Source organism: Onychomys torridus, chromosome 2 (genome assembly GCF_903995425.1).
Source record: "Onychomys torridus chromosome 2, mOncTor1.1, whole genome shotgun sequence".
Lineage (NCBI taxonomy): Eukaryota > Metazoa > Chordata > Mammalia > Rodentia > Cricetidae > Onychomys > Onychomys torridus.
Genome location: NC_050444.1, coordinates 138,599,683 through 138,627,419, shown reverse-complemented (window position 1 = coordinate 138,627,419; position 27,737 = coordinate 138,599,683). Strand labels below are relative to the sequence as shown.

Sequence of the window (27,737 nt, the reverse complement as noted above, 5' to 3'; positions counted from 1 at the left end):
ATCTAACTAGGTGAACGCCAGCAAAAAGAGAAAAGATAATCCCAGCACTCGGGAGGCAGAGGCAGGTGGATCTCTGAGTTCGAGGCCAGCCTGGTCTACAGAGCAAGTTCCAGGACAGCCAGGGCTACACAGAGAGAAACCCTGTCTTGAAAAACAGAGAGACACAGAGAGAGAGAGAGAGAGAGACAGACAGACAGACAGATAGACAGACAGAGAGAGAGACAGACAGAGAGAGAGAGACACGATGAAAAGAAAATCTCAGGCTTAAAAGGAAAGCATGAGAAATGGAAGGCAAGGAAATTTTATTTCTACAAAGAAATCAAAATGTTCTAGGAGTACGACATATGTTTTCAGCTTTCTTGTCCCTCAAACACGAGACTGCTTCCAACAGGCCATCATTAAACACTTTACCTTCCCCCTGCAGAAATCAAAAAGCCAAAGAGCCAAGTCGCCCATTTCCTTCTAGAAAGTCACTTTAGTTTCAGCTGTGAATGTCGACAGCACATGAAAAGATGACCAGATGTGTCATCAGGAAGGTACAGGTATCACAAAATGTCCCAAAAGAAAATCAGATGGTAAAAACAACAATAAAAAAATAATACAACACAAAACAAAACAAAAGAATGGCAGATATGTACAGCCTCCATCTGCAAAGGAACCTGGGTTCTACTTCAGCGTAACACAAAACCAGAGATGTGCACTTCTCGGTGGGGGTGGGGGTGGGGTCACAGATGGAGCTGGTGCCAGCCAGTTTGGGGGGAGACATTCATTCTAAGAAGGGAGAAATGCACAGTTAGCCACCCGTGGGGACTAGGACCAAGAGCAGGTCTTCCCGCTGCTCTGCTACTACCGATGACAAGGAATGACCCAGTCTTATAGAAAGGACTCGTCGCTACAGTTAGGACAGACTAGCCAGTTGCAGGCACTGGGTCTGGGGGAGCAGAGGCGGATGGCCACAGTCAGGTGAGGGACATTTGTCGCTGTGTGAGGTCAGAGGGAAAGCAGGGCTCCACAGCCGGAAGCTGCTGCTAACAAGTCTTCTAATAGTCCTGAAGAGAAAGAAACACAAGTCACAACCTATAGCCTGGTTTGAGCAAATATGTATATATATGTATATGTATACATATAATAAACTAAATCTTAGGGAGGAATATGCTCAAAGAACATTATACAGTTGGGTGGAAATGGTCTTAATGTAAATCTATAGAATATACATTTTTTAAAAAATATCACAAACAACTGAATTTTTATGTAGTTAAAAGTTCTAGTTCATGTATAATACACTGCATTTCCAAGTGCAGTGATCCACCTCTGAAGCACAGAAGACCACCAATGGAAATTTCAATTCTACTCATTAGCTCACTAGCCAAAAAAGAGCCAACATTAATAATTTAGTATGAATTAATTGAAGAACAGTTTTCTTCAATTAAAATGTGACTCATTCTCTAATTATTTCTCCTGGGTTTTGTGGATGTTTGCGTTTTTGAGACAGGGTTTTTCTGTGTAACAGCCCTGGCTGTCCTAGAACTCACTCTGTAGCCCAGGCTGGCCTTGAACTCACAGAGATCCGCCTGCCTCTGCCTCCCGAGTGCTGGGATCAAAGGTGTGCGCCACCATGTCTGTTCTAAAGCATTTTAGTGAAGAACACCTGGTAGCTGGAGTATCCAGAGGGACCCTTAGAGTCTAGAAACCAGAGTGTGATCCTAGACTAGGGACATTCTAAAAACCAAAATTACCTACAAGTTCATCAGCCCCTGACTGGGCCCTTGTCTAGCACAGAGAATGAGCCCTGTCAAAACCCACCAAAACCAATTTGTTTTGAAAACAAAACACTGGCAGCCTTTGAGTGGTCTGGCTGATACTTACAGCTCGGGGCTTTTTGTTTAACTTCAGATCAATCCTGCAGTGGGAGAAATAGAAGAGATTTCCACTTTTAACTCCAGAATCAGGGCAACAAGCAGCTACTGCATAGGGCACAGCTATCACAAAGGCTACTCAATTAAAGGCACAGTCTTCATTAGACTACGTCATAATTTAGCCATTTGCTCAGATATTAAGCAAGTATTAAAAAATACGAGCAGATACTATTGCCATAAGGCAACTGAGGTGACTAAAAAAGGAAATAGACAGCAGTTACAAAAGCCATAATTCTTAAATAAAAACTATTGCATAATTAGAAGAACTAGATTAAGAGGCATGCTCAGGTCAATGGGTTAGCTCTGTAACTATGTCACTGGTGGGTTCTGAGACAGGCAGTGACCAACGGCAAACAGACTAGGAGTTTGTGTTTCTGGATATGAAACACAAAAGAAATTACACGAATTTCAATTTTTAAATCTTTTCAAAGCAAAGTATCAAAATCTTAAGCTACGAATCTCCTTATGAAGCAAAGCCAGAAAATCAATTTAAATATGAATTAAAAGTACAGGTTATCTATTTAAAAAGAAATTAAAATGCATAAAAGTGAAGTTTACTTAATTTTGCTTAAGTTATTAAATAAAATGTTACCTCCATCACGTTTTTCTGTTTTTAAAAAAAACTTCCCAGCCTAACCTAATATACATACCTACAATCAAACAGACAAACTATGGGTTAGAAAGGTCTCAGAACGGCATCCCGGGTCTACACACTAAACAACACAGTACAGACACTAATGTAGATCAAACTTACTCAAAGTCATAATCAAACATGCCAGACGGGCTGAGGGGCAGCATTGGAGAGGAAGAAAGCAATAGAAATTAATATACTAATTTAATAAATTAGTCGATTAGCCATCCTAGCAAGATTTGTGGAAACAAAAGTCAGCTTTAAGAATCTTAAGCCATAAGGTTTTAAACACCAAAGCACCAAAGACTGTGTGGTCAGGGGGATTCCCTTCCTGCAGCGTAGACCAGAGCAGAGAGCGGACTATGGTAGGGCAAGCGGCTGTGTTAGAGCACCCAGGCAGCCACAGCCCCGGGTTAGCTGCCGGACTCGGGGTTAGAACTGCTAAGATATCTGGACTGAAAACAGAATTAGGGCATTAGAAGAGAGGGAGGGAGGGGGAGAGAGGAAGGGAGGGGGAGACAGGAGAAGAGGGGGAGGGAGGAGGGAAAGAGGTTTAGTCATACAGCAGAAGGTGCTAGAAGTAGGCATAACATATTGTCATTAAAACAAAACACTTTGCATTTTGAAAACAGCAAAACATGTAACTTTTGTTCAAGTTCGTGTTATAAACATGTCCAGTGCCACCAGCTCCTGCTGCAGGGTTCCTCCTGGAAGCCATACGCTGACTGCACAAACATCCTGACCGTCCTCTATTTCACAACTCTGCCTCCTAAAGTGGAGAGGGCGGGTCACTGGGTTGTTTGTTTTTTTAATGAGATGAGGAGGGTCTCGAAATATAGCCCACACTGGTCTCAAACTTGCTGTCCTCCTGCCTCAGCCTCCAAGTGTTGCAATTGCAAGCATGTGACACCTTGCCCAGTATAGCAGCCAACTGTTTACACCAGTGCAGCGACTAAGGAATACCAGGGTCTACTGACCCCAGTGAGCACACAGCGGAGGAGGCCGTTCCTTCTGTGCTGTCAATGCTGACAGGCCATGGTCTGCACAGATGTCCACAGCAAGCTCCTCGCGGGCTTTGACACCTTTCAGACTGTAGGCAGGTAGTCAGACAATACGGAATGTTCTGCTCGACCATGTTTGTGAGAGTCGTGAGAGCTGAGTGTCAGCACCACTTACAAAACCATTTCATTTAGGACCTTCCTGGGCACACACACCAGTGGACAAGCAGGACTTTTAAAATGCTTTCCTCTCAAACTGATTCAACCTTCACAAATTAAAATAGATGGTATCAGCTGGGGGTGTGGCTTACTGGTGGGTGCATGCTGGGTTCAATCCCTAGTAGTGGGAATACATACATTCATAAATAAAAGTGTATCTATTAGCCAAACTTGGGTTTGGTGGCAGGCATGGCAATCCCTAACAACCCCAGCATTCAGGAGGCTAAGGCAGAAGAAATTAGTCTGAGGCCAGCCAGGGCTACATAACAAAACCCAACAAGCAATGATTTACAAAAACAAATCTTGGGTGCAATGTAATAGTAAAAACCTCTAAGAGCAGCTAATATTTACTTTTTTCTCTTTAAAGACAGTGGGCCTGGGCTAGAGAGATGGCTCAGCCATTAAAGGCTAGGCTCACAAGGGGGGTATCCTTGATGGATTTTCATATCCCAGAAGAAGGCCAGTTCAAGTACTTCCTCCTGCTTCTCCTCAAGGGGGTCTGGCATGTGGCAAGTCCTCAGACATCTTGTCACTGTGGCCTGACTACACGGGCCACCGAATAGCAGAGAAGGAGGAAGTGCCGCTCTGGGTGCCCCCTCCCCAGAGTGCCCGGAGAAAGTGCTCCACCCCTGCCCTCAAGTGTGCAAAGGTAGCAGGACTCCAACAGCCTTAGCCCACTGAGGTGCCACTTTGGGAAGCCCTGACCCCAGCTTCCTAAGAAAAAGGCAACTTGGTGCCACTAGCCTTTGGGGGCAAATGAGCAGGCGAGGCCCTGGGAGGACCAGACACACAAGACTTCTGGAGATGAAAACTCAATCCACCTTCTGAGCAGGACTAGCCCCTTATGAGAGTGGTGTCCAAAGCGGTCTTTCTAAGCGCTAGAGTTTCTGGAAGGAATTCATTCCTGGGGCCAGGGAAGGGAGGGATAAGGAAGAAGTGTTCTCCTGTGGAGTTGTTCTAGAAACCTGCAAGGACAAAGTTAAATGGAATGCTTCTCTAGAGCCTTCCAGCAGTCAAGAGCTGATCCCATCACTAGTGCCATGGAGCTGTTACATGGAAGCAGCGGGGTCTAGAGGACACTGGCCAGTGGTGCAGTCCCGGGGACTTTCAATAATGTCCTCCCTGCTCTAGACACTCTGAAATAGGAACAGAATCACCAACATGACAGTAAGATCAATGTAATAAAAACAACACAGAAGAAAATGCTCAATGACCTTGTCAATCTGTGTGCGTGTGGTATATACATGTGTAAGCACGTGTGTGCATATGGAGGCCAAAGGTCGATGCTGGGTGTCTCTCCATGTAGTTTGTGAGAAAGGGTCCCATCACTTCTATTAGACTGGCTGAGCCCCTGGTTCTCAATGTCCCCAATGCTGGGGTCACAGACACGTACAACTTACTGAGTACTTTGACATAGTGCTGGGATTAGAACTCAGGTCCTCATGCCAGCAGAACAAGCACTTTACAGACTGAGCCATCTCCCCAGCCCATAAAATACTCTTTCATAAGAGTGTGGGTCTCTGCTGTCTGTGATAAGGTGGCCCCAAGCCTACCACAATGCTCCAGTAACCTACAGCTGTAGCAGGACGGTAGGGCAATCTTTGCTGTTCCTTACTACAGTTTAGATTAGCACAGTGGGCTTTGGCTTGTAGAAAAACATAAAGCGGTAGTCATTCAGCACTATTTATTGGGAGGAAACACTATATCTGCAATTTGAAAAACAAGAAAAACTTTAAGATTCAAGAATCTGTTGATGACAAAGAAGTTTAAACCAGTTCAATGTAATTCTCTATTATCCACAGTGCCAGATCCATGAAGTTCAAGTGTAACACCTCAAGTGCAGGAAGGACACCCCACAGGCTTCTGAAGCAATGGAACTCGTCAGCCAACCAGAGGATGGGGAGCCCCACGCAGCCCTGCACACCCCTCTCACCCTACAGTGTTCAGGCTTCCAAGACCAAGAGGGGAGCCCCTTGTCTACAGACTCATCACCCTCTGAGTTAAGGCCCAGCATTAGCATACAAACCAGGCAGAGTGACCACTAAAGTCCCTGAGACACCTGACCTCTCTCCACTGGTATCATTCCCATCTCACCCCTGCCAAAGGGGCAGTGCTCAGATGGTTCCTACGAAGGAACGCTCGCGCTTAGGGACTTTAGTGTTTCCCCGTATCTGAAGGCAGCATACTCAGAGAACTACAAAATAGAAAAGTCATAACAATCAAAACCAAACCCATTTTTAAAGTCAGAGAACGGCATGTCAGCTGAGCTCTCCCAGGAGCAGGTAGGGCCCAGGGTTCAAAGAACTCTCTACCCCAGGCCACAGCTTCCCAAGAACCAGAGTCACTTTGCAAGGACTCTTTCCTATTTTCCTTTTCCTCTCAGCAAAGGTCCCAAAGCTCACGATGTCGTGGCTTAAAGGAGTCACATTCCATCCTAGCAACTCCCACTGATTCTCCGGGGCCTCTCTATTGCCTCCCACTCATTCCCTCAGACAACACCAGCCCACTTGACTTGTACCAAAAACATCTCTGCCACCCGAAGTGTGAGGGCTTGCCACTGTCCCAGGCAAGTTCATTCCAACCGAGTCCCTCCCAGGAGTCACAAGAACTCTAGGACTGGGGGGGACCTTGCCACTAACCTGTGCCGGTTTTTATTCTTCCGTTTTTTGTGGCTGCTGTGGTGACTCCCTGAGGAGGTAGAAGAGGCAGCCTTCTGGGGCTTCACTCCCTGAACGGAGCCGTCCAGGTCCTCAGGGTCTTCCGGGGCGGGCTCGTTCTCCTGATTGTGAAAGTCTGGAGAGGTATCACTTTCGGTCCCACTTCCTGGTTCCCCTAGAGGAAAGAAAACAGGTCCCCAAAGCCTGAGCAGTGTTCCCCAAATTCCTGTCATCAGCAGACGTTTGCCTGTAGGCCCACAGGCCAGTGACAGAGAAGATACAGTATCAAAGCTGGAGAATTCCTGGAAACCATGCTACCTGCAACAGTGCTGGAGATAAACCAGACCACCACCCAGAGCACCATCCCACTACATGAGGGCTTTGTGACACAGTGTGCTGAAGAGAGAAGAAGGACACCCAGAGAGAGAGGGATGACGACCCTGGCAAAACTGCAGAGCAGCAGAGAAGCCTGTCTTTCTTTAAAGTGGCGGGAGGTGGGGAGAGCTGGAGAAGAGACGCCAACGTTAAGAGCATGCACTGCTCTTGCAGAGGACCTGAGTCTAATCCCCAGAACCCGCGGGGCGGCATGAAGCTCACCACCTGGAGTTTCAGCTCCAGGACAGCCAACACCTCTCCTTGGGTGTCTGCATTCACATGCTCATATCCCCATACAGACACACAAATATGATTAAAAATAATAAAGAAAGAAAGAAAGGAAGGAAGGAAGGAAGGAAGGAAGGAAGGAAGGAAGGAAGGAAGGAAGGAAGAAAGGAAGAAAGAAAAGGTACCCACTGAGGAGGAGAGTCTAGTCTAATCCCTAAATTACTGAGGTTTTACAACTTCTTTTTTTTGGGGGGGCTAGAGAAGGTCCCATGTAACTCAGGCCTTGAACCCCCTAGGTCACAGAGGACACCTCTGAACTTTATCAAAAGATATTACTAAGTTCACTTTTAAATTCTACATATGTGCGTGCAGGCGGGGTTAGGGGCAGTGGAATACTGGCGCCTGTGGAGGTGAAAAGACATCATCAGATCTCCAGGAGCAGCTATTACAGGCCGTCATCAGACATGGCTGCTGGGAATTGACCCAGGGTCCCCTGCAGAAGCAATAGACTATCTTAACAGCTGAATCTCCAGCTCCCCCTCCTTTTCAAATCACATTTTACTGATTTATGTGTATCCTGGGGGGTGCTGAGGCAGGGGGCTGAGTGGAAATGCCCCCACAGGCTCACCTGTTTTCTGGTGGGGGAGTAGCTTGGAATGGTGTAATCTACAGGAGGAAGTCTGCCACAGGGGTAGACTTGGGGAGTATAGAGCTTCACCCCACTTCTTTTTTTTTTTTTTTTTTTTTTAATGGAGCTGAGGATCGAACCCAGGGCCTTGCGCTTGCTAGGCAAGCGCTCTACCACTGAGCTAAATCCCCAACTCCTTCACCCCACTTCTTGCTTCAAGTGTGATAAAATATAACCAGCCTGCTTCCTGCACAGGAAACCCATTCTTGAACCATAAAGGAAGCCAAAATGCACTTTCTTCTATCAGTCCCTTTTGGTCATGGTATTTCACTACAGTAACAAAAATAATACCCACAGCAAGTAGGAGGAGATCAGAAAACAACGGAGGGGTCCGCTCCCTCCCCCCTCATGACTCATGTCATCAGGCTTGACTACAAGTGTGTTTACCCACTAAAACAGCACACATACCCCCATCTTGAACTTCTGATGTTCCTAGCCTCACCTCCTGAATGCTGAGATTACAGGCATGTCCCACAATGATATCCCACCCTCCATCTTTGGCAGTCCTGGCTACCGAACCCAGCCAGTAAGATAGACCACCAGCCCAAGGATGCTGGAACAAAGTAGTAGTTAATGTTCTTCAACTGACATAAATCACCAGTTTTATTTTTGGTTGTGAGCCTAGCCTTTAATGGCTGGGCCATCTCTCTAGCCCTAAATCACCAATTTTAAAATAGCGCTTCAAGAATCACGTGTGGTCGGCCATCTTCTGTACGCAGGCAAGGCTTCCAGGGGAGGGACAGGGACACCAACCCAGCCACAAACTGTTCGACCTACAATTTGTCCTGCCTGTAAGATGTGCTGGGGCAGAAGTGGCATAGAACTTGTAGGAGTGGCCAACCTGAGACCAGTGTCACAAGGAGAGGGAGCCCAGGCCTGACACTGCCTGGAGGGCCAGGAACCAGAAGCTGGATGGCCCAGAGACCTAGAATAAACTGGGAGAAAAAAAACAAATAAACTGGGGGTGGGGGAGGAGTCGTGAAATGATGCCTAATGGTATTTGTCTATACTTGTAGACTGCAGCCTAGCATAATCATCATCAGAGAGGCTTCATCCAGCAACTGATGGGAGCAGATGGAGAGACCCACAGCCAAACACTAGGCAGAGCTTGGGGAATCTATCGGAAGAGGAGGATGAAGGATTGTAGGAGACAGAGGGGTCCAGGACACCACAAGAAAACCCACAGAATCAATTCACCAGGGCTCCCAGGGGCTCATAGAGACTGAAGCAACAATCGTGGAGCCTGCCTAGGTCTGAGCTTGTCCTCTGCATGTATGCTATGGTTATGTAGCTTACTGTTCTTGTGGGGCTCCTAACAGTGGGAGCAGAGCTGTCTCTCGCTCTTTTGCCTGCTTTTCAGACCCTTTTCCTCCTACTGGGTTGCCTGTCCTGCCTTAATATGAGGGGCTGTGTCTAGTCTTATTGTAACTTGTTATGCCATGTTTGGTTGATATTCCTGGGAGGCCTGCTCTTTTCTGAAGGGAAATGGAAGAGCAGTGGATCTGGGGGAAGGGGGAGGGGGTGGAGAGGGGCTTGGATAAGTGGGGGGGGGGTACACTGCAGTTGGGATGTAATATGTGAGAAAAGAATAAATTTTTAAAAAAAGAAGAGGAGGAAGAGGAGGAGCCAGGTGTTGTGGCACATGCCTATAATCCTGCCTGGCACTTGGGAAAGTGAAACAAGAACTCTCAAGTTCAAGGCCTGCCCGGGCTAATTAAGAGATCCTGTGACAGAGCTGGAGAGATGGCTCAGAGGTTAAAAGCACTGGCTGTTCTTCCAGAGGACTTGGGTTCAGTTCCCAGCAAACACATGGCAGCTCACAATTGTCTGTAACTCCAGTTCCAGGAGATCCGATGCCTTCACACAGACATAAACAGGCAAAACACCAAGGCACATAAAATAAAAATAATACTTTTTAAAAGGAAAAAGTCAAGAGGGGCTGAGGAGATGGCTCAGTAGGTAAAGCACTTGACTCGTAAGAGCAAGGACCTACGTTTGATTCCTAGAACCTACATAAAGCTGAACACAGAAGTATGCGTTTGTAACTCCAGCTGAAACAGAAGAATTCCTGGAAGCCCCCAAGACAACATGCACGGCATATGTAGTGTAGTGGAGAACAAGAAGAGACCCTGTCTCATATGAAGTGGATGGTAAGTGGTGTGGAATAATCTTTTTGTACACTGTGAAATGTGTCTTTGCCAAGGCACCTTCTGATTGGTTTAATAATGAGCTGAATGGCCATTTGCTAGGCAGGAGAGGTTAGGCAGGATTTGGGGGGGGGGGATGACACACAGAGAGAAAACAGGAGGTGCAAGATGGTAGAGAGGTTAAAAAGCCACAAGGCAAAACATAGATGAATATAAATGGGTTAATTTAAGTTGTAAGAGCTAGTGGGCCGGCAGTGGTGGCGCACGCCTGTAATCCCAGCACTCAGGAGGCAGTTTTGAGGCCAGCCTTGTCTACAGAGCTAGTTCCAGGAAAGGCTCCAAAGCTACACAGAGAAACCTTGTCTCGAAAAACCAAAAAAAAAAAAAAAAAAGAGCTAGTGCAGCAAGCTTAATCTATGGACCGAACTTATTATTCATAATTAATAATAAGTCTCCATGTCATTTTTTTGTGAGTTGTCAACCCAAAGAAAAAGCAGTCAACAGGTAAGGACTAACATCTGAAGCTGTCCTCCAACCAATGTGCATGCGCACATACACACACACACACACACACACACACACATACACACACACAGAGATTAAAAAATAACATAAAGGAGTTGGAGAGATGGTTCAGTGTGGTGATATATTGTATACCCTAATAAATTTGCTGAAGATCAGAGAGACAAAGGAATTAGCCACCTCTTACTTCTAGGACTCCTCAGCCTAAAAAGCTTTCCTCAGCCAAGACTTCAGTGGAGAAGCCTCCTCAGCCAAAAAGGCTTTACTCCTGTCCCCTCGCTCCCCACATACCTTTCTCCGCCCAGCCGTGTCATTTCCTGTCTCAACTTCCCTAGTGCTGGGATTACTGGCATATGACTCTCAAGTATTGGGATTAAAGGTGTGTATGAATCCACTGCCTGGCTTCTAGTTTAATCTAGTGGCTTGTTCTGTCCTCTGATCTTCAGGCAAAGTTTATTAGGGTACACAACACATCACCATAGCTCACCGGTTAAGAGCACTGCTGCTCTTCCAGAGGACCAGGGTTCAATTCCCAGCACCCACATGGCAGTTCACACCTGTCTGTAACTCCAGTTCCAGGGGACCTGACGCTCATGGCAAAATAACAATGTGCATAAAATAAAAATAAATAAATTTTAAAAAAGTAAAACAGAAAGCTGTGGAATCGTGACATATATCTGTAATCCCAGAGCTAGGAAGCCTGAGGAAGGAAGATCAGGAGTTCAAGGTCAGCCGGAACTACATAACAGACCTTATCTCAGAAACACATTAGGAAAAAAAAAAAATTTTTTAAGAAGAGCCCAGCAAGATGGCTTAGCTGTGTAAGCCTGACAACCTGTGATTGATCCCTAAAGCCTATGGAAGAGAGAGAATCAACTCCCAAAAGCTGTTCGCATGCATGCCATGAAACACATATAAACACAGTCCCCCAACACACATTTCTCCACCGCCCCCCCAAAAGTAAAGAAACAGCCAGATCTCAGAAATGATGGAACTAATTTGAACACGATGCAGGAAAGTACCAGGAGGGGGAGCTCCAGAGTCACGGGGCTGCACAGGACTGGAAAAGCATCTGATTCCACATAAAATTTACCAAAAGAGCTAGGTGTTGGCACACACCTGTAATCACAACACTCAAGAAGCTGAGGGAGGAAGACAATGAATTCAACACCAGCCTGGACTACAGAACAGGACCCTCTCTCGAAATAAATGAACTAATGAAAAAGGCGAAAAGGATTTTAAAACTTTTAAAGCCAAAGCTACAGTCATTAGCATTGCGCTGCTCATGCTCATGGGGCAAGTATAGACAGCTCGAGGGAACCGAGCTCAGTCCGAATGAAGCCTGAGGAAAAGGTCAGCTGATCCTGACAAGGTTAACTTCTCTCTTCTGTGCAGAGAGAAGTTCTGTTTGTGCAAGACCAGCCTGAGCAACACATCGAGACCTCACCTCAGAAACATGCAACAGGCTGGAGAGATGGCTCAGCACTTAAGAACACTGGCTACAGCCGGGCGGTGCTGGCGCACACCTTCAATCCCAGCACTCGGGAGGCAGAGGCAGGCGGATCTCTGTGAGTTCAAGGCCAGCCTGGTCTACAAAGTGAGTTCCAGGACAGGCTCCAAAACTACAGAGAAAACTTGTCTCAAAAAACAAAACAAACAAAAAAGAACACGGGCTGCTCTTGCAGAGGACCTGGGTTTTGGTTGCCAGCACCTACGTGGCAGTTCACAACCATCTATAACTACAGTTCCAGGGGACCTGACATCTAGGATTATGTGTATGTGGTACATAGAGAGAGAGAGACAAAATATCTATACATATAAAATGCAAATAAATTTTAAGACTTTTTTTTTTTTAAAGATAAAATGAGGCCAGGTGTGGTAGCACATGCCTTTAATCCCAGCACTCAGGAGGCAGAGGCAGGTGATCTCTGTGAGTTCGAGGCCAGCCTGGTCTACAGAGCTAGTTCCAGGACAGCCAGGGCTATGAAGAGAAACCCTGTCAAAAAACCAAAATTAAATAAATAAACAAACCTAGCCTAGCATCTGAAAGATGCCTACAACTGAAACTTTAAGACACTTTTCTGGCAGTGGTGGTGCATGTCTTTAATCCCAGCAGTCAGGAGACAGGGTAGGCAGATCTCCCTGTTCATGCTAGCCAGATCGATGTAGAGTTCCAGGCCAGCCAGAGACACACAGTAAAACTGTTCCATCTCAAAAAATAAAAACAAGCAAACAAGCAAGAAACCTTTAAGATACTGAAAAATAAATGGACAAGAAGGATTCATGAAGACTAACGTGTGACTGTTACCAAAAGTGATCTGCAAATTCCCAATGCAACCCCGTCAAAATCCTGGACATTCTTCACAGAGTTATTTTAAAAAATCCTAATATTCAATGGAAGTACAAAAGGCCCCAAACAGCTAAATCAGTCTTCAGAAGGAAAAACAATGCTGGACGTACCTGATCTCAAATTATAGTATAAAGCCATAGTAACAAACCCAGCAAGGTACAGGCAGAAATAGAACCAGATATGCAGATCCATGGACTAGAACAGAGCACCCAGAAAGAAGCCCACACGATCACAGCCTACTCTGACAAAGCTGTCAACGACACACACACCAGAGAACAGCCTCTGTAGCACATGCAGGAGAATGAAGCTAGATCTGTAGCTCTCACACAGCAGACACCAAGTCATCAGAGATCACAGCAGTTCACACAAGACTTGAAGCTTTGAAGTCGCTTGGGGAGGACCCCTGAAGATACAGGCCCAGTGTTCACCTGGGCTGCAGACCACTCAGCAGCTGTAGAGGACTGAATTCCTAGCACCTATGTTAGGATTCCACAATCACATGGAACTCCAGCTCCAGAGAATCCAAGACACCTCTTCTGGCCGCCAGGGGCAATGTACTCCCGGAGACCCCTACCTCTACCCACCACACATTATACACATAAAAACAATACACACACACACACACACACACACACACACACACACACACACACACATTTTAAAGATATAGGCAAATGCAAGAACTTTCTGCACAGGACCAAGAACTGACAAGTGGGCTATAAAGAATAAGAAGCCACAGGGTGCAGGAAGCATCGGAATGAAGGACAGGCTACAGAATGAGGGGGAAATCTTTGCCATCTTCACATATGAAATTAATATCCAGGATGTTTTAGTTCTGTTTTTATTTAATGGGGGGGGGGGGGGGCTGAAGGAAATGACTAAGTGATTAAGAGCACTTGCTATACAGTCAGGAGGACCAGAGCTCAAATTCCAGAACCAAGGAACAGCTCAGCTCTGCAGGTGGAGATAGGGGGTGCTGGGGTTTGGTGCTTTCCAGCCAAGCAAAGAAAATACAAGCCTTGGGTTTAGGGAGAGACTCTGCCTCAAAGAACTAGGCAGAGTGCTAGGAGTACACCTAGCATCTTCTTCTAGCTTCCACATGTACACACAACTATACACAAATACACACACACACACACACACACACACACACACACACACACACACACTCGTGTGCATGTATGTTTTTTTTTTAAACTGCAAAAATGACACACCAAAAACCCAAGTCATCTGATCAAAAAATGGGCTAATGAACTGAGGGCAGCTGTCAAAAGAAGGAATACAAACTGGCAGGGAGCAGGGGAGCACACCTTTGGTCTCAGCACTCAAAAGGCAGAGGCAGGAGATCTCTGTGAGAAGCCAGCCTGGTCTACACAGCGAGTTTCTGGGCGGCCAGTACTACAGAGTGAGTACCCTGACTCAGACACTAAATGACAAGAAATGCTGGTGAGAACACGGGGAAGAAGAACCTGCCTTCACTGCCGGGGGGGTGGGGAGGAGCAGTGGACGGCCACTACAGGGATAAGCACGGAGGGGCCTCAAATCAGTGAAAACGGAACCACCACATGGCCCAGTTATACCACTCCTGAAGGGCTCTAATTCCACACCCCACATAGATATTTGCACGTCCATGTTTACAGCTACACTGCTCACAGTAGCTGGGGAACTGAGCCAGCCCAGATGCCTGTCAACACACCGATGGATAGAGCATGGTATATGAAGGACTTCTGTAGGAAAGTGGATGCCATTGGAAATCATCACGCTCAACTAAATAAGCCAGACTCAGAAAGAGAAATACCACTGTGAGGAACCTAAACTTAAACTTCTGTATAATGTGTATGTGTCAACGTATGTGTGTTTGTAGGTTAAGAAACTAGGGCTGGAGAGATAGCTCAGAGGTTAAGAGCACTGGCTGCTCTTCCAGAGGTCCTGAGTTCAATTCCCAGCACCCACATGGTGCTCACAACCACCTGTAATGAGATCTGGCGCCCTCTTCTGGCCTGCAGGGATACATGCAGACAGAATAATGTATACATAATAAATAAATACATCTTTTAAAAAAATAAAAGAAAGAAAGAAACTAAAAAGGGATCATGTGAGTTAGAAGGCATCTTTGAGGAGATAGAAAACAGTGCCAAGAAAGCCGAATCAAGCTCTACCTGGGAAGGGGAAAAGGAAGCAGCTGGAGGGGGCGTGAGGGAGGGAAGGAAGGAAGGCACAGCGTAGGGATGCACAGGTATGAAAATCAGTACTTCCTGTGCCAACCTACCCATCATTTCCTCTTCATTACTATTGTTGCTTTTACAGTGTTGGTGCTCCCATGAACTTAACTGGAGTTAAAAGAGCAGCAGGGGAGGGCGGGGTCTTTACAGGAGCACAGGCAACTTACCCAGGATTAGCCAAGAAGTCTCTCCCTCTCCCAGCAACCATGAACTGCCTGTAGGCCCTCACAGGGAGGTGGGGAGCTATGAGCCCCTCTCCCAAAAAAAATCATTTCTAAGAGAATTGAAAATGGAGGTGAGCAGAACAGACAAGCCACACTTGGGTTCCCAGATCAAACATTGGTTATTTATCATTTAACCATCCCATGAGGTTTATACATCTAGACAGAGGGTGAAGATTCAAACCAGGAGAACACGCTCCAGGTCCTCACTTAATACATACTATGTGGCCTCACATGAATGAGTCAGGTTTTTCCTTAAACTGGACCACTGAGTGAAATATAGGGACCTGGTTAGGACTGAAATCCCAGCTACTCCGGAAGCAGGTGGATTATAAACTCAAGGCCTGTTTCAGCTACAGTGTGGTTTCAATTGTACTAATAAGTTTCTGTTTATAATAGATATCATGTATTAAATACATATATAAAGATCATTTCTTATTTATTTATTTATTTGTTTATTTATTTATTTTTGGTTTTCCGAGACAGGGTTTCTCTGTAGCTTTGGAGCCTGTCCTGAACTAGCTCTGTAGCCCAGGCTGGCCTCAAACTCAGAGATCCGCCTGCCTCTACTGCCTAAGCGCTGGGATTACAGGAGGCGTGCGCCGCCACCACCTCCTGACGCGCTCTTGCTCGCTCTCTCTCTCTCTCTCTCTCTCTCTCTCTCTAATTTCACTTGCATTGGTGTTTTGCCTGCATGTATGTCTGTGTGAAGATTTCAGATCCCCTGGAACATGGACAGTTGTGAGCTGTCATGTGGGTGCTGGGAATTGAACCCAGGTCCTCTGGAAAAGGAACCAGTGCTCTTAACCACTGAGCCACCTCTCCAGCCTCTGAAGGTCTTGTCTAAAGTCAAGTGTTGAAAATGCTTATGGGAAACAAAAGGATAGTGGCAGGACAGGAGCCCACAGAGCCCTGGACCCCAGCAGGGTGACAGGCCAGTCAAGGGCTGAGTCAGCAGGGGCTGGAAAGACTAGAATCTGCGAGACAGGAGAGAAAGGCAAACTCTGCTGAAACTCCCATTCTGAAAAGACACCGGGAAGCTGGCTGTCCATCAGCAGCCTCTACTCCAGGAGTACCATGCAAACAGCGGCCACGCTTCAGCTCACTCAATGGCCACCTGCTCAAAGCCCAAGAACAGAGAACTCAACTTGGTCTCCTCTCTGATAAACTGGTACCCAAGGCAATGACACTGTCCCCAAGGACCCACATGGACATCAGGAACCATGAGAACTGATTGGGGATGTAGCTCAGTAAAGTGCTCGTCACTATACTCAAAGCCTTGGGTTCAATCCCCAGCACCACATGAACCAGGCTACGGGGCACAAGTGTGTGTGCATGCACGTATCAGTCCAACAGTCAGGAAGACAAGAAGTAAGTTCAAGGTCATCCTTGGCTCCATAGTGAGTTTCAGGCCAGCATGCACTGAGACCCTGTCTCAAAAGGCTCAAAGGGAAAAAAAGATGGACTCTCTTTCAGGAACTGCATTTCAGCTGTGGATTTGCAGAACTGGGGATCAAACTCTAGGCTTCGCACATGCTAGGAAAGTGCTCTCCCACAGAACAAGTCCCAACCCAAGGCTGTGCTGTAGAATGACAAGTCTGTTGATGATACATAACAAGGACGCTATCAAAATACAAACAAGGGTTTCCTTCCTTAGCTCACGGAGACTCAAGGACTGTGCAACTTCAAGTCAACATCTCACCAACAGTGCTGCACAGGAAACACTTGTTTGTCATTGATTGAAAATTGAGCAAGGATGAGGAAGTCTACACACTCCAGCAAAGGAAGGGTGACTGAGGGCTGTGATTTCTGATGGAGGGCAGGTTTCCAGGAGGAAGGGAAGCCCTATAGCAGAGCCCTGGAGCAAAGAGCAATACTGTGAGAAGAAACACGCAGCAGCACCTGCTGACCCTGCCGTGCCAGCGAGCTGAAAATCCACCTGCTTGTTTTTGCTTTTACTATATTCTCTTCACTACAATGACCGATGCTTCACAACTTACATAAAATTCCTCTTTAGGAGCCATGCAAATCCACTCTCTTTCTAATAGGGCAAATATACGAAGCCAAAGGAAGCAGAAATAATGCATTGAGAGTGGAGACTTTTGTGAAATGACTTGAAAATAAAATGCTCAAAGTACCAGCACTCAGGAGGCAGAGGCAGGCGGATCTCTGTGAGTTCAAGGCCAGCCTGGGCCACCAAGTGAGTTCCAGGAAAGGCACAAAGCTACACAGAGAAACCCTGTTTCGAAAAAACAAAACAAAACAAAACAAAAACAACAACAACAACAAAAAATGCTCAAAGTAGAAAACTCTGAAATCCTCAAATTAGAGAAGATATAAAGCAAAATTCTGCCTGTGTGGATGGCAGGCATCATCCACACAGGACTCCGTCCACTACCTTGTTTCTCAGAAAGTCTGGAGTACTGGGGAGTCCACACAGAGGGAGGGGGGTCAGGCCAGACACACTGCTCCTCTTGTGGAACACAATCAGGGTATCGACCACTTGGGTTTCCAGGGACCCTCAAGCCTTTCATCTGTTTTAGAGACGCCCAAGCAGAGGCATCCTTTAACGGCTCCTCCGCAGAGGCTCCTGCAACACAGCCTTATGACCTGAGTTTGAAAGGAGAGTACCAGCTCTCACAATGTGCCCCATGACCTCCACATGTGCACCATGGCACGTGTGGATACATACAATAATAAATAAACAGAAAAACTGATGCTAAAAAACGAAAGTGGGAAATAAATAAAAACAAACAGAAATAAAAAGAAAAGGAATGCAAGGAAGCCCAGATACACAGAACTAGATAAAGAACTTTTTTGGTGGTGTTTTTCAGACAGGGTTTCTCTGGGTGTAGCCCTTGCTATTCTGGAACTCACTGTGTAGACCAGGCTGGCCTTGAACTCACTGAGATGTGCAGTGGTATTTTCTCTGCCCATGACCTTGGGCTATAGAAGGATTCCTACCTTCTTAAACGAGAGGAGAGAGGGGTCACATGTCCCCCTTCTTTTTTTTTTAAATCCTAGTGTGATCGGACACGGATGGCCTAGGAATTGAACCCAGGTCCTCTCCATTTTAAGAGGTCACCTACGAAGACAAGAAGCACCACCTCCTTCAGGCTGTACAGCACAAGGTCATGGGCGGAGCAAATACCACTATAGAGATCCCCTGCTTCTGCCTCCCGAGTGATTAAAGGCATGGTCAAGAACTTTTGCTAAATTCTAGTAAGTTGAAAGAAATCAAGATGAGCCAGGTCCAGTGACACAGACCTTTGATCCCAGCACTTGGGAGGCAGAGGCAGAAGGAGTTCTGTGAGTTTCAGGCCAGCCTGGGCTACTTGGTGAGTTCCAGCTATCCAGAGCTACATAGAAAGACCTTGCCTTAAAAAAAAAGAAAGAAAAGGAAAAGAAAAAGAAAGGAGAAGAAAGAGAGAGAGAGAACGAAAATAAAATTTTCAGAAGGGCAAGGTGGTTTAAACCTACACTCCCAGTACTTAGGACAGCCTGGGCTACATAGTAAGATCCTGTCTCAAAAATAAAACAATATTAATAAAAAAATTTCAAAAACATTGAAACACCATAGGTTTTGGTTACAGGTCATGGGAAAAGCCCCCTCCCTCTTGGCTAGCTTCCACAATACCGTAAGGTTCTATGCTGGCTGCTAGGGGAAGACATCATCGGCAGTCTAACTCAGCTGTGGACCTTCTGTACACCACCACCACCATGCTGGGCAAGGGTCCACCAGCACAGAAACAGCATGAGCATCAGGGGGATAACCAACCATTCACTGGCTGGCTATGATGCCCACTCCACAGGAGCTACTGTGACCCTGGTCAAAGGCCTGTGGGGGGGGAGGTCACAGACCCGAGTGGAGGAGCCACATCTGTGGATTTGCTAATGGAGCTGAGAAACTCTTTTGCAGTGGGCAGTGACTCACAACTGGTCAGTCACAGTGCTGAGACGAGTGACCACTGAACGCTCAGCCGAACTAACTGGGACATCTACATCACTCCCTCCAAAGGTCCAAGGAACATGACGGCCAACGGGCAGGAAGATGTTCTTACAGGAGGAAGGTCGGGAGTGATGGGAAGCCTTCTCGACATGACGTGGCCCCGAACTCACAGACTCACGGCACCTAGGATTACCTGTGCAAGACTGAGCCTGTCACCAGCTCCTCATAAATCTGACCTACTCATAAGTCCTCAGCCCTCCCTATCTAGGAACATATAATGGTGGCTCAAGGACATTTCCTTCAGTGGAACAGCCACTGGTCAACTACCCATGGTCATGTGAATAATCTCCCATCCCTGTTCCTTTAAGTAACTCAGTGGTGGAGCGCTGGCCTAGCAGGTGCATGACCCCATCGCATAACAACTAAATAAAAGTAAAGCAATTAGCCAGGCGGTGGTGGCGCACACCTTTAATCCCAGCACTCGGGAGGCAGAGGCAGGTGGATCTCTGTGAGGTCAAGACCAGCCTAGGCTACAGAATGAGTTCCAGGACAGGCTCCAAAGCTACACAGAGAAACCCTGTCTCGAAAAACCAAAAAAAAAAAAAAAAAAAAAAAAAAAAACCACTAACCTGACACATAGTAAAACCCAGGCAATACCAACTATGTACTACAGGCAGGTGGCTAAGCGTTGGGTAATTTCAAAGAATGGCTGGCCAGTATATCCTTTAGAAAATCAGGTATAATACCTAAGTTCAAGGCTAGCTTAGGCTACACAGTGAGAGCCTGTCTCAAATTTAAAGGATTTGCAGCATCTGATGAGGTAGTCAGATGGCATCAAGATACTGTGCAGGGGTTCTGGGAAGGGGAGGACAGGGTAAGATAAGGACAGGGTAAGAAGCTAGAAGGAAAACTTCTGAAAGTTGGAACTTGACTCTGAATGGAAATGACTCTGGGAGAGGCAGGACCAAGGCACGGGAGAGTCTGGCTGGAGAGAAATCTACACAGAGCTAATAACTGAAGTTACTGAGTGACTCTCAGGTCCAAGCTACCACCAAAATCCCCTTTCCACTTATCCCTGCCCCACAGCAGGGCTCTGATCCCACAACAGGACAGAGCACTGAAAACCTACAGCAGCCTCTACAAACGCCAGCTGCTTTTTACATTAGTCCTGGCTTCCGCACAGAAATGACCTGTGTAAGTAAACAGGATCCACCCTCCCCTCTGTATTTAAGAATACACAGATATACCCTTAGAATTTCCTAAGTTGAGCACCAGAGATTTATCTGGTGCATTTGAAATTTCCTATTAAATTATTTGCTGTTACTTTGTTTTGGGATAGATAGTGTTTTGTCTGTGGTGGTTTGAACAAGAATGGCTCCCATAGGCTCACCTATGTGAACATTTGGTCCCCGTTGGTGGAACTATTTGGGAAGGATTAGGAGGTGTGGCCTTGTTAGAGGGGGCCTGTTACTAGGGATAGGCTTTGAGGGTTCAGAAGCTATTCCCAATGTTTCTCTCTCTACCTCAAATCCCCAGTGTCTGTCTGTCTGCCTCTGTCTCTCTGTCTCTCTGTGCCTGTGGTTATGTCTCAAGATGTGAGCTCTTAGCTACTGTTCCAGCACCACGCTTGCCTACCTACTACCATGCTCCCCACCATGACAGTCATGGACTCAAACCCTCTGAAATGGTAATCTCCAGATAAACTCTTTTTTCTAGAAGCTGCTCTGGTTACAGTGGCTTGTCACAGCAATAGAAAACTAAGACAGGGTCTCACTATGTAGCCCAGGCTGTGCCTGCCCAAGTTTACGTACACCACATGCATACAGGTGTCCTCACAGGCCAGAAGAGGGAAACCAATCCTCTGGGAATGGAGTTACAGCTGTTGTGAGGCACCACATTGGTGCTAGGATCCAAACCCAGGTCCTCTGCACCATCAGTAGGCACATTCACCACTGAGTCATGGCTCCAGATCTAAAGGACTTATTGGAAAAGTCCTCCCAGTGGAGGATGACACATGCCTATGATCCCAGCACTCAGAAAACAGCAGCAGGAGGGCCAGAAAGTTGAGACCAGCCTCAGTTATTAGCAGGTTCGGGTCAGCATAGATTAGAAGAGACTATCCCAAAAAACAAACAGAATTCCTAGGAACTTAAGCCCTACTGTAGCAGTGTCAGAGCATGGGGTCTTTCAGTATCTCCAGCCCAGCTTCATGGGAAAGAAATGGCAGAAGGCCACTAGGTTCTTCCCTGGAGAAAGACATAGTAGGTGGCATGGTGGCATGGTGGCATGGTGGCATGGTGGCACAGGCCTTTACTCACAGCAATCGGGAGGCAGGGGCAGGTGTATGTCTGATAGAGACAAGTACGAGCCACATGTCAGACAGACTATATAGCAAGACCCCACCCCCAAAACAAAAAAAGACTTGGGGAAGGTGCCCAAAGGCCTCCCAACTTCCAGAAGCAAAAGAAAACCATAGAAGATGCAGTCCAGATAAGTTAACCAGAGTTAACTTAGGGTCTATGGCTGCTTTAAAATACACGGATAAAGAAGGTAAAAACAGACTCACTCTTTTCGATGAGCTGGTCCTGAACTCCTGCCAAGGCACTTACTGCCTAAAAGAGAAGTCACTGGTTACCAGACAAGTGACCACAGATCCCAAGACACCAACCCACACAGGGGGAAGGGAAAGTCCACATTCCTCAATAAAGGGCCACAGGCAGGCACACCTGCCACTGCCGCCGCCGCCACCACCACCACCACCACTTACAGCTGCCGACGTGACTGAGGATTTGCTGAAGAGCCGTTCAGCCTCCTTGAACTTCCGGTTCCTCCGGTCGTTTTTGCTATTGGAGTTTCTAAAACACAGAGACAAGTACCAAGCTATGACTTCCACTCAAACTGGGTGCCTGGGGCAGATGCAAAGTTACAGATTGTTATTGTGTTCGTGAATGTTGGGGGGGGATGCATGTGTGCCATGTATGTGTGTGGGGGTCAGTTCTCTCCTGTCCCCTCAAGTGACTGAACTCAGGTGGCCAGGCTGCAGAAAGCACCTTCGCCTGCTGCGCCAATTCCCCAGCCCCACACTTTTTTCTTTTAACCAAGTTCAACTCAGGAACGCCTCAAAACTGGCCAAAACAAACCTCATGTTGAATGCCTACAAATACCACCACTTCCCACTGTGGGAGGTGAGATTAGTCTAGTGGCTTTATACCCAATGTCATGTTTATATCTTCACCTGTTTGTTTGGAGAAGCTCAGGAGTATCAATGTAATTCTAAACAGTCTTATTAAATAAGAAACACAGAGCCAAATACAGAGTTAAAAGCCCAAGAGGTCAGCGCAGTAGCGAAGAACCTTTGGCTTACCAGCCGCTGCCCACTCTTGCAGGATCAGTAACCTGGCCTGCCCAATCCCGCTTCCCACTCTATTTTAGTATGCATTTATGATAACACTTATTGTCAAAAATGTCTAGTGCAGCGGCTGACAAGATAGGAAAGGCACTAAGCTGCTACCTCAATTAAATGTTTTCTTTATAAGAGTTGCTGTGGTCATGGTGTCTTTTTACGGCAATAGAAACTCTAAGACACCATGTAAAGGTGGAAAGAAAGAACCAATTCCACAAAGCTGTCCTCTGACCCACACACTGTGGCACAAGCAGACCCCACCCACATCACACACACATATGAAAACAAATTTTTGTTCTTTTTTTTTGGTTTTTTGAGACAGGGTTTCTCTGTGTAGCTTTGGAGCCTGTCCTGGATCTCACTCTATAGCCCAGGCCTGCCTCTGCCTCCTGAGTGCTGGGATTAAAAGTGTGTACCACCACTGCCCGGCTTTTTTTTTGGAGACAGGGTCTCACTTACTATGTAGTCTTGGCTGGCCTAGAACTTGATGTGCAGACCACGCTAGCCTCGGACTCATACTGAAACACCTGCTTCTACCTCCTAAGTGCCAGGATTAAGGGCATGCACCACTTTAGCCAGTGGTAAACTTTTTCAATCAAAAAATGACTATGAAAAAATAAAATGGGGGCTGGAAAGATGAACTCAGCGGTTATGAGCACTGGTTGCTTTTCCAAAGGACCCACGTTTGATTCCCAGCACCCACATGGCAGCTCACAAATGTCTGTAACTCCAATCCCAGAAGATCAGATGTTATCTTCTGGCCTCCGAGGGTATATAAACATACATGCAGACACAACCCCCATATATATAAAATAAACAATTTTTTTAAATGACTATATAGCAGGGTGGTGGTGGTGGTGCACACATTTGATCTCTGTGAGTTCAAGATCAGCTTGGTATACAAAGCAAGTTCCAGGATAGCCAGGGCTGTTACACAAAGATGCCTTGTCTCAAAAAAATAAATAAATAAAATGACTATAGACGGCATGGTGGTGCATAAATTCCCTTCAGGAAGCAGAAACGGATGGAGCTCTGTGAGTTACAGGCTAGCCTGGCCTACATACTGAAGCCGAAATAAATAAGTATATTAAAAAATAATAATAAGTTTTTTTTTAAGTTTCTGCCGGGTATAATGGTGCATATCTTTAATCCCAGCATTTGGGAGGCAGGGGCAGATGGATCTCTGAGTTCAAGGCCAGCACGGTTTAGAGTGAGTTCCAGGACAACCTGAGCTACCTTGTGCAACCCTGTCTCAAAAAACCCAAAAAGCCTCTAACAGTCAAAGTGACAACACCAAACCCAAACACTCCAACTCTACAACTGAGCAAGATCAGAAAACAACCAGACAGACCGGGCGGGGGTGGCGCACGCCTTTAATCCCAGCACTCGGGAGGCAGGGGCAGGTGGACCTCTGTGAGTTCGAAGCCAGCCTGGTCTACAGAGTGAGATCCAGTACAGGCACCAAAACTACACAGAGAAACCCTGTGGGGGGGGGGGGGGGGACAACCAAACATGATGGCACATGCCTGGAATCCCAGCACTTACATGCAGCCATAGCTCTCCTGTCTCAAGCAAAAGATGGGCCAGTGAAATGACGTAACAGGTATAGGCACTTGCTATCAAGCCTGAGGACTTGAGTTAATTCCAGGCAGAAAACTAACTCCCTCAAGTTTTCTTGTGCTGTGTACAAACACACACACACACACACACACACACACACACACACACACACACACACACACATGTTAAGGCATAAGCATGCCTTATCCCCCATGGAGAAAAACAATGTAATAGTTTTATAAGCCAAGAAGGGAAATATTAGCTGGGCAATGGTGGCGCACACCTTTAATCCCAGCACTCGGGAGGCAGAGGCAGGCAGATCTCTGTGAGTTCAAGGCCAGCCTGGGGTATGGAGTGAGTTCCAGGAAAGGCACAAAGCTACACAGAGAAACCCTGTCTCAAAAAACCAAAAACAAACAAACAAGCAAAAATATAGTGAGACATAACTGTTGAAAGTAATTGGAGGGTTGGGGATTTAGCTCAGTGGTAAAGCGCTTGCCTAGCAAGCACAAGGCCCTGGGTTTGGTCCTCAGCTCAAAAAAACAGAAAAGAAATTGGACCCAGGATCAAAAAAAAAAGTGGTAAAGCATTTTAGGGCCAACTGAGGGAAGTTGAAGGAATCATGTTAATTTTTAAGCTATGAGCATCAGAGTTACGTGCAGAAATGTCCTATTCTTCTCAGGAGGTAACTGTTAGGTATTTAGGTACAAAGATTCATGGTATAAGTGGCTCAATTTTCAATCGTTAGCAGGGCAGAAAAGTATAGGGAGCAGAAACGTAACTAAAGGAGTAACATGAAGGTCTTCATGATGACAAAATAGTTCTGTGTCTTTTTTTTTTTTTGGTTTTTCAAGACAGGGTTTCTGTGTTACCCTGGCTGTCCTGGAACTCACTCTGTAGACCAGGCTGGCCTTGAATTCATGGAGATCTGTCTGTCTCTGCCTCTGAAGTGCTGGGATTAAAGGCGTGCACGTACCAGCACCAGCACCAGCCCAGCACCAGCATCAGACCAGCACCAGCACCAGACCAGCACCAGACCAGCACCAGCACCAGCACCGTTGGCCCTTACTGAGTCAGAGCAGATCTTGTTATTTTGATGGCACTGCATAATCCAGGATAGCTGGTGTTACGGGTAGTTGTAAAGCACCTGACACGGGTGCTGGGGAACGAACTCCTGACCTCTGAACTGCTGAGCCATCTCTCGCCGAGCCTTTTTAACGTAGGCTCTGGCTCCTGAACTCAGGTCATCAGGTTTGCATAGCAAAACCTTTTACCCACCGAGCCACGTCTCCTGGACCTAGTTTTACATCTTGTGGATATACACATATGATAAGATGCCATACAGCTATACACACACATTATGCCAATATCTGTTTCCTGGTTTTGATAATGTACTACTATAGTTACATAAAATGTAACCATCAGAGAAAACTGTGTGAAAAACATACAAGACCTATCTGTTGTTTTTGCAGCTTCCGATATGAATGTGCAATTACTTCAAAATAAAAAATTTTAAGCATACATAGATAGTTCTATATATTAGAGCTTGCACCCACAGTATAGTTGCTTTCTTTTTAAGATTTATTTATTTATTTATTATGTACACAGAAGAGGATGCCAGATCTCATTACAGATGGTTGTGAGCCACCAAGTGAGTGGGTGCTAGGAATTGAACTCAGGACCTCTGGAAGAGCAGTCAGTGCTCTTAACCTCTGAGCCATCTCTCCAGCCCAAGCATAGTTTCATATATAAGAGCTTGCACCCACAGTATAGTGTCATATATTAGAGCTTGCACCCACAGTAAGTTAGCAACTCATGAATATATGGGAAAAATACAAACTGATCATACATTACATCATCTCAATTTTTCTATAGATTTGAAAAATTCTCACAAGTTTAGAAATTTTTATGTATTGCCAAATCAATAATGATATAATTAGCATATAGTTATAGCAGAATTTGTAATTGGATATCATGGTTGATTAAAATGTGGAGAACAGTTAAGTCACATGCCGTATTTCATTTACACCCACACACGCCTGCACCATGGGCCCGACTTTCCCTAGTCACAAATATGGGCTTTGTCCAAGGTTACTCCGTGAAGCAATGGCAGAGTCAGAGTTCAAGTTCAGGCTTAGACCTCATTTCACACTATGACTCTATTACCAACACCCTGCAAAGAGGATACCAAGAACATCTCAAGCTGTGCAATGGCAGTCCATACCCTTAAATCCAGCAAGTGGGAGTCAGAGGAAGAAGGAGCTATGTAATTAATCTGTGAGTCTGAGGTCGCCTGGACTACTTGGTAAGTTCCAGGCTAGTCAGGGCAACATGGTAAGACCAGGTTTTTAAAAAAGAAAACAAAATAAAAACCCTACAGGTAAATATTAGTAGGGGATAAAATGGATACTACTAGATTCCGACACTCACTTTTGATTGGTCAGATACCGATCCCAGCCACGGATAATATTGCCATACATCTGAGTGTCTTCCAGGTAGCTTCCTTCAAAAGCATAGATCTGTCTCTCCAAGTTTGCAAGTGTTTCCTAAGTGATGAAAAGAGAGATAATGGAGAAGCAAGCATTAAGCATTAAGCATGAGCAAACAGACTTTGTAAAGTCAAGCTTACCCACACTGAATCATTTTTGTGGAAGAGTGGAGGTAATGGACCCTTTTATAAATAGAATGGAATGTGTAGCCTGACCTCAGAAAATGCACACACATGCAACATTTTGCATTTACTTCAGTGGGAAACCTAGCTATCATGAGCAGGGATGAGACAGAATGTGAGCTCTCTCTACTCTCACTCACTAAATGTGTCCCTACCAGCAGAGAGAGGAGCGAAGCGCTTTTCAAAATCATCTTTTCTACATCAACTGCTCCCTCCCCACTAGCTCTGGAAGGGCCGCCCGCAGCGGATGCCGGTTGCTATGGAAACCTGGAAGGGCAGCTTCAGGTGAGCTTTGCCTCCCGGATGCTCGCTGCAAAAGGCGGGAGCCTGGAGGGCTCAGCCACCAGGGTGCCAGCGGCTCCGGGTGCGCGTCACCATTCCAAATTCCCCAGACTGTGTCCTGCGTCTACCGCCAGCCCCCTTCCTGGCATCCTCAAATACACCACGTTCTCCGGCCATTGAAACGCGCCGCCCGTGCAATCCGCCGTGCGGATACCCACCCGACACGCTCCCGAATCCTCTCCAGGCCGGGGTCTAACAGCCTCCTTCCCACCCGCCAAGTCCGGCCGGAGCGTCGTCCCCGCCTCCTGCCTCTCGCCCTTCCCGCGCCCTCGCCGCCCCGCCCCGCCCCGCCGAGCGCAGGCCGGGAGCCGCGCCGCCGCAGGGAACCGCGCCGCGCCCGGCCGCCCAGAGCTCCCGGACCCTAGCCGCCCGCCGCCTTCGCCTCCGGAGCGGCTTGCGAGGCCAGGCGGGGACGGCGCCCCGGCCCCGGCCACTCACCGCCAGCTCCTGCTTCCGCTTCACCAGCTCGGCCAGCTCCCGCCGGGTGTCTGGGATCTGCGGCGGCGCCGTCTTGTTGTGCATCGCCATGTTGGGCTCAAGCGGCGGCGGAGGCGGCGGCGCGCGACCGGTAGGCGGACCCTGCGCGCTACCGCTGCCGGCCGCCAGGGGGCGCGCCGCCACTGCGCCTGCGCGCGCGG

At 46.9% G+C, this 27,737-nt stretch overlaps 1 protein-coding gene across 3 annotated transcripts; it reads right to left on the bottom strand.

The window, feature by feature from the left end:
- Positions 1–285: 285 nt before the first annotated feature.
- Positions 286–27,679, bottom strand: Meaf6 (MYST/Esa1 associated factor 6). Of its 3 annotated transcripts, XR_004944282.1 has the most exons (9): positions 27,538–27,679; positions 26,517–26,632; positions 21,891–21,978; positions 21,690–21,735; positions 6,404–6,596; positions 2,671–2,700; positions 2,509–2,566; positions 1,867–1,900; positions 286–1,049 (listed from the first exon to the last, which is right to left on the bottom strand). XR_004944282.1 is itself a non-coding variant. In XM_036179898.1 (8 exons), exons 1-8 carry the CDS (start codon positions 27,625–27,627, stop codon positions 1,041–1,043), a joined length of 606 nt encoding a protein of 201 aa, XP_036035791.1. In that variant the 5' UTR covers positions 27,628–27,679; the 3' UTR covers positions 286–1,040. The 3 variants fall into 3 exon arrangements, 1 of the variants encoding a protein (XP_036035791.1); XR_004944283.1 differs by lacking the exon at positions 2,671–2,700; XM_036179898.1 differs by lacking the exon at positions 2,509–2,566.
- Positions 27,680–27,737: the final 58 nt, after the last annotated feature.

Excerpts from the sequence above, each read along its gene's own strand:
- Meaf6 (XM_036179898.1), bottom strand. The coding sequence starts at position 27,627 with ATGGCGATGCACAACAAGACGGCGCCGCCGCAGATCCCAGACACCCGG. Across the intron at positions 26,633-27,537 it reads AGCGGAAGCAGGAGCTGGCG|GAAACACTTGCAAACTTGGA; the intron begins GTGAGTGGCCGG and ends TTCATCACTTAG. Across the intron at positions 2,701-6,403 it reads AAGAATAAAAACCGGCACAG|CCCGTCTGGCATGTTTGATT; the intron begins GTTAGTGGCAAG and ends GCTGCCCCTCAG.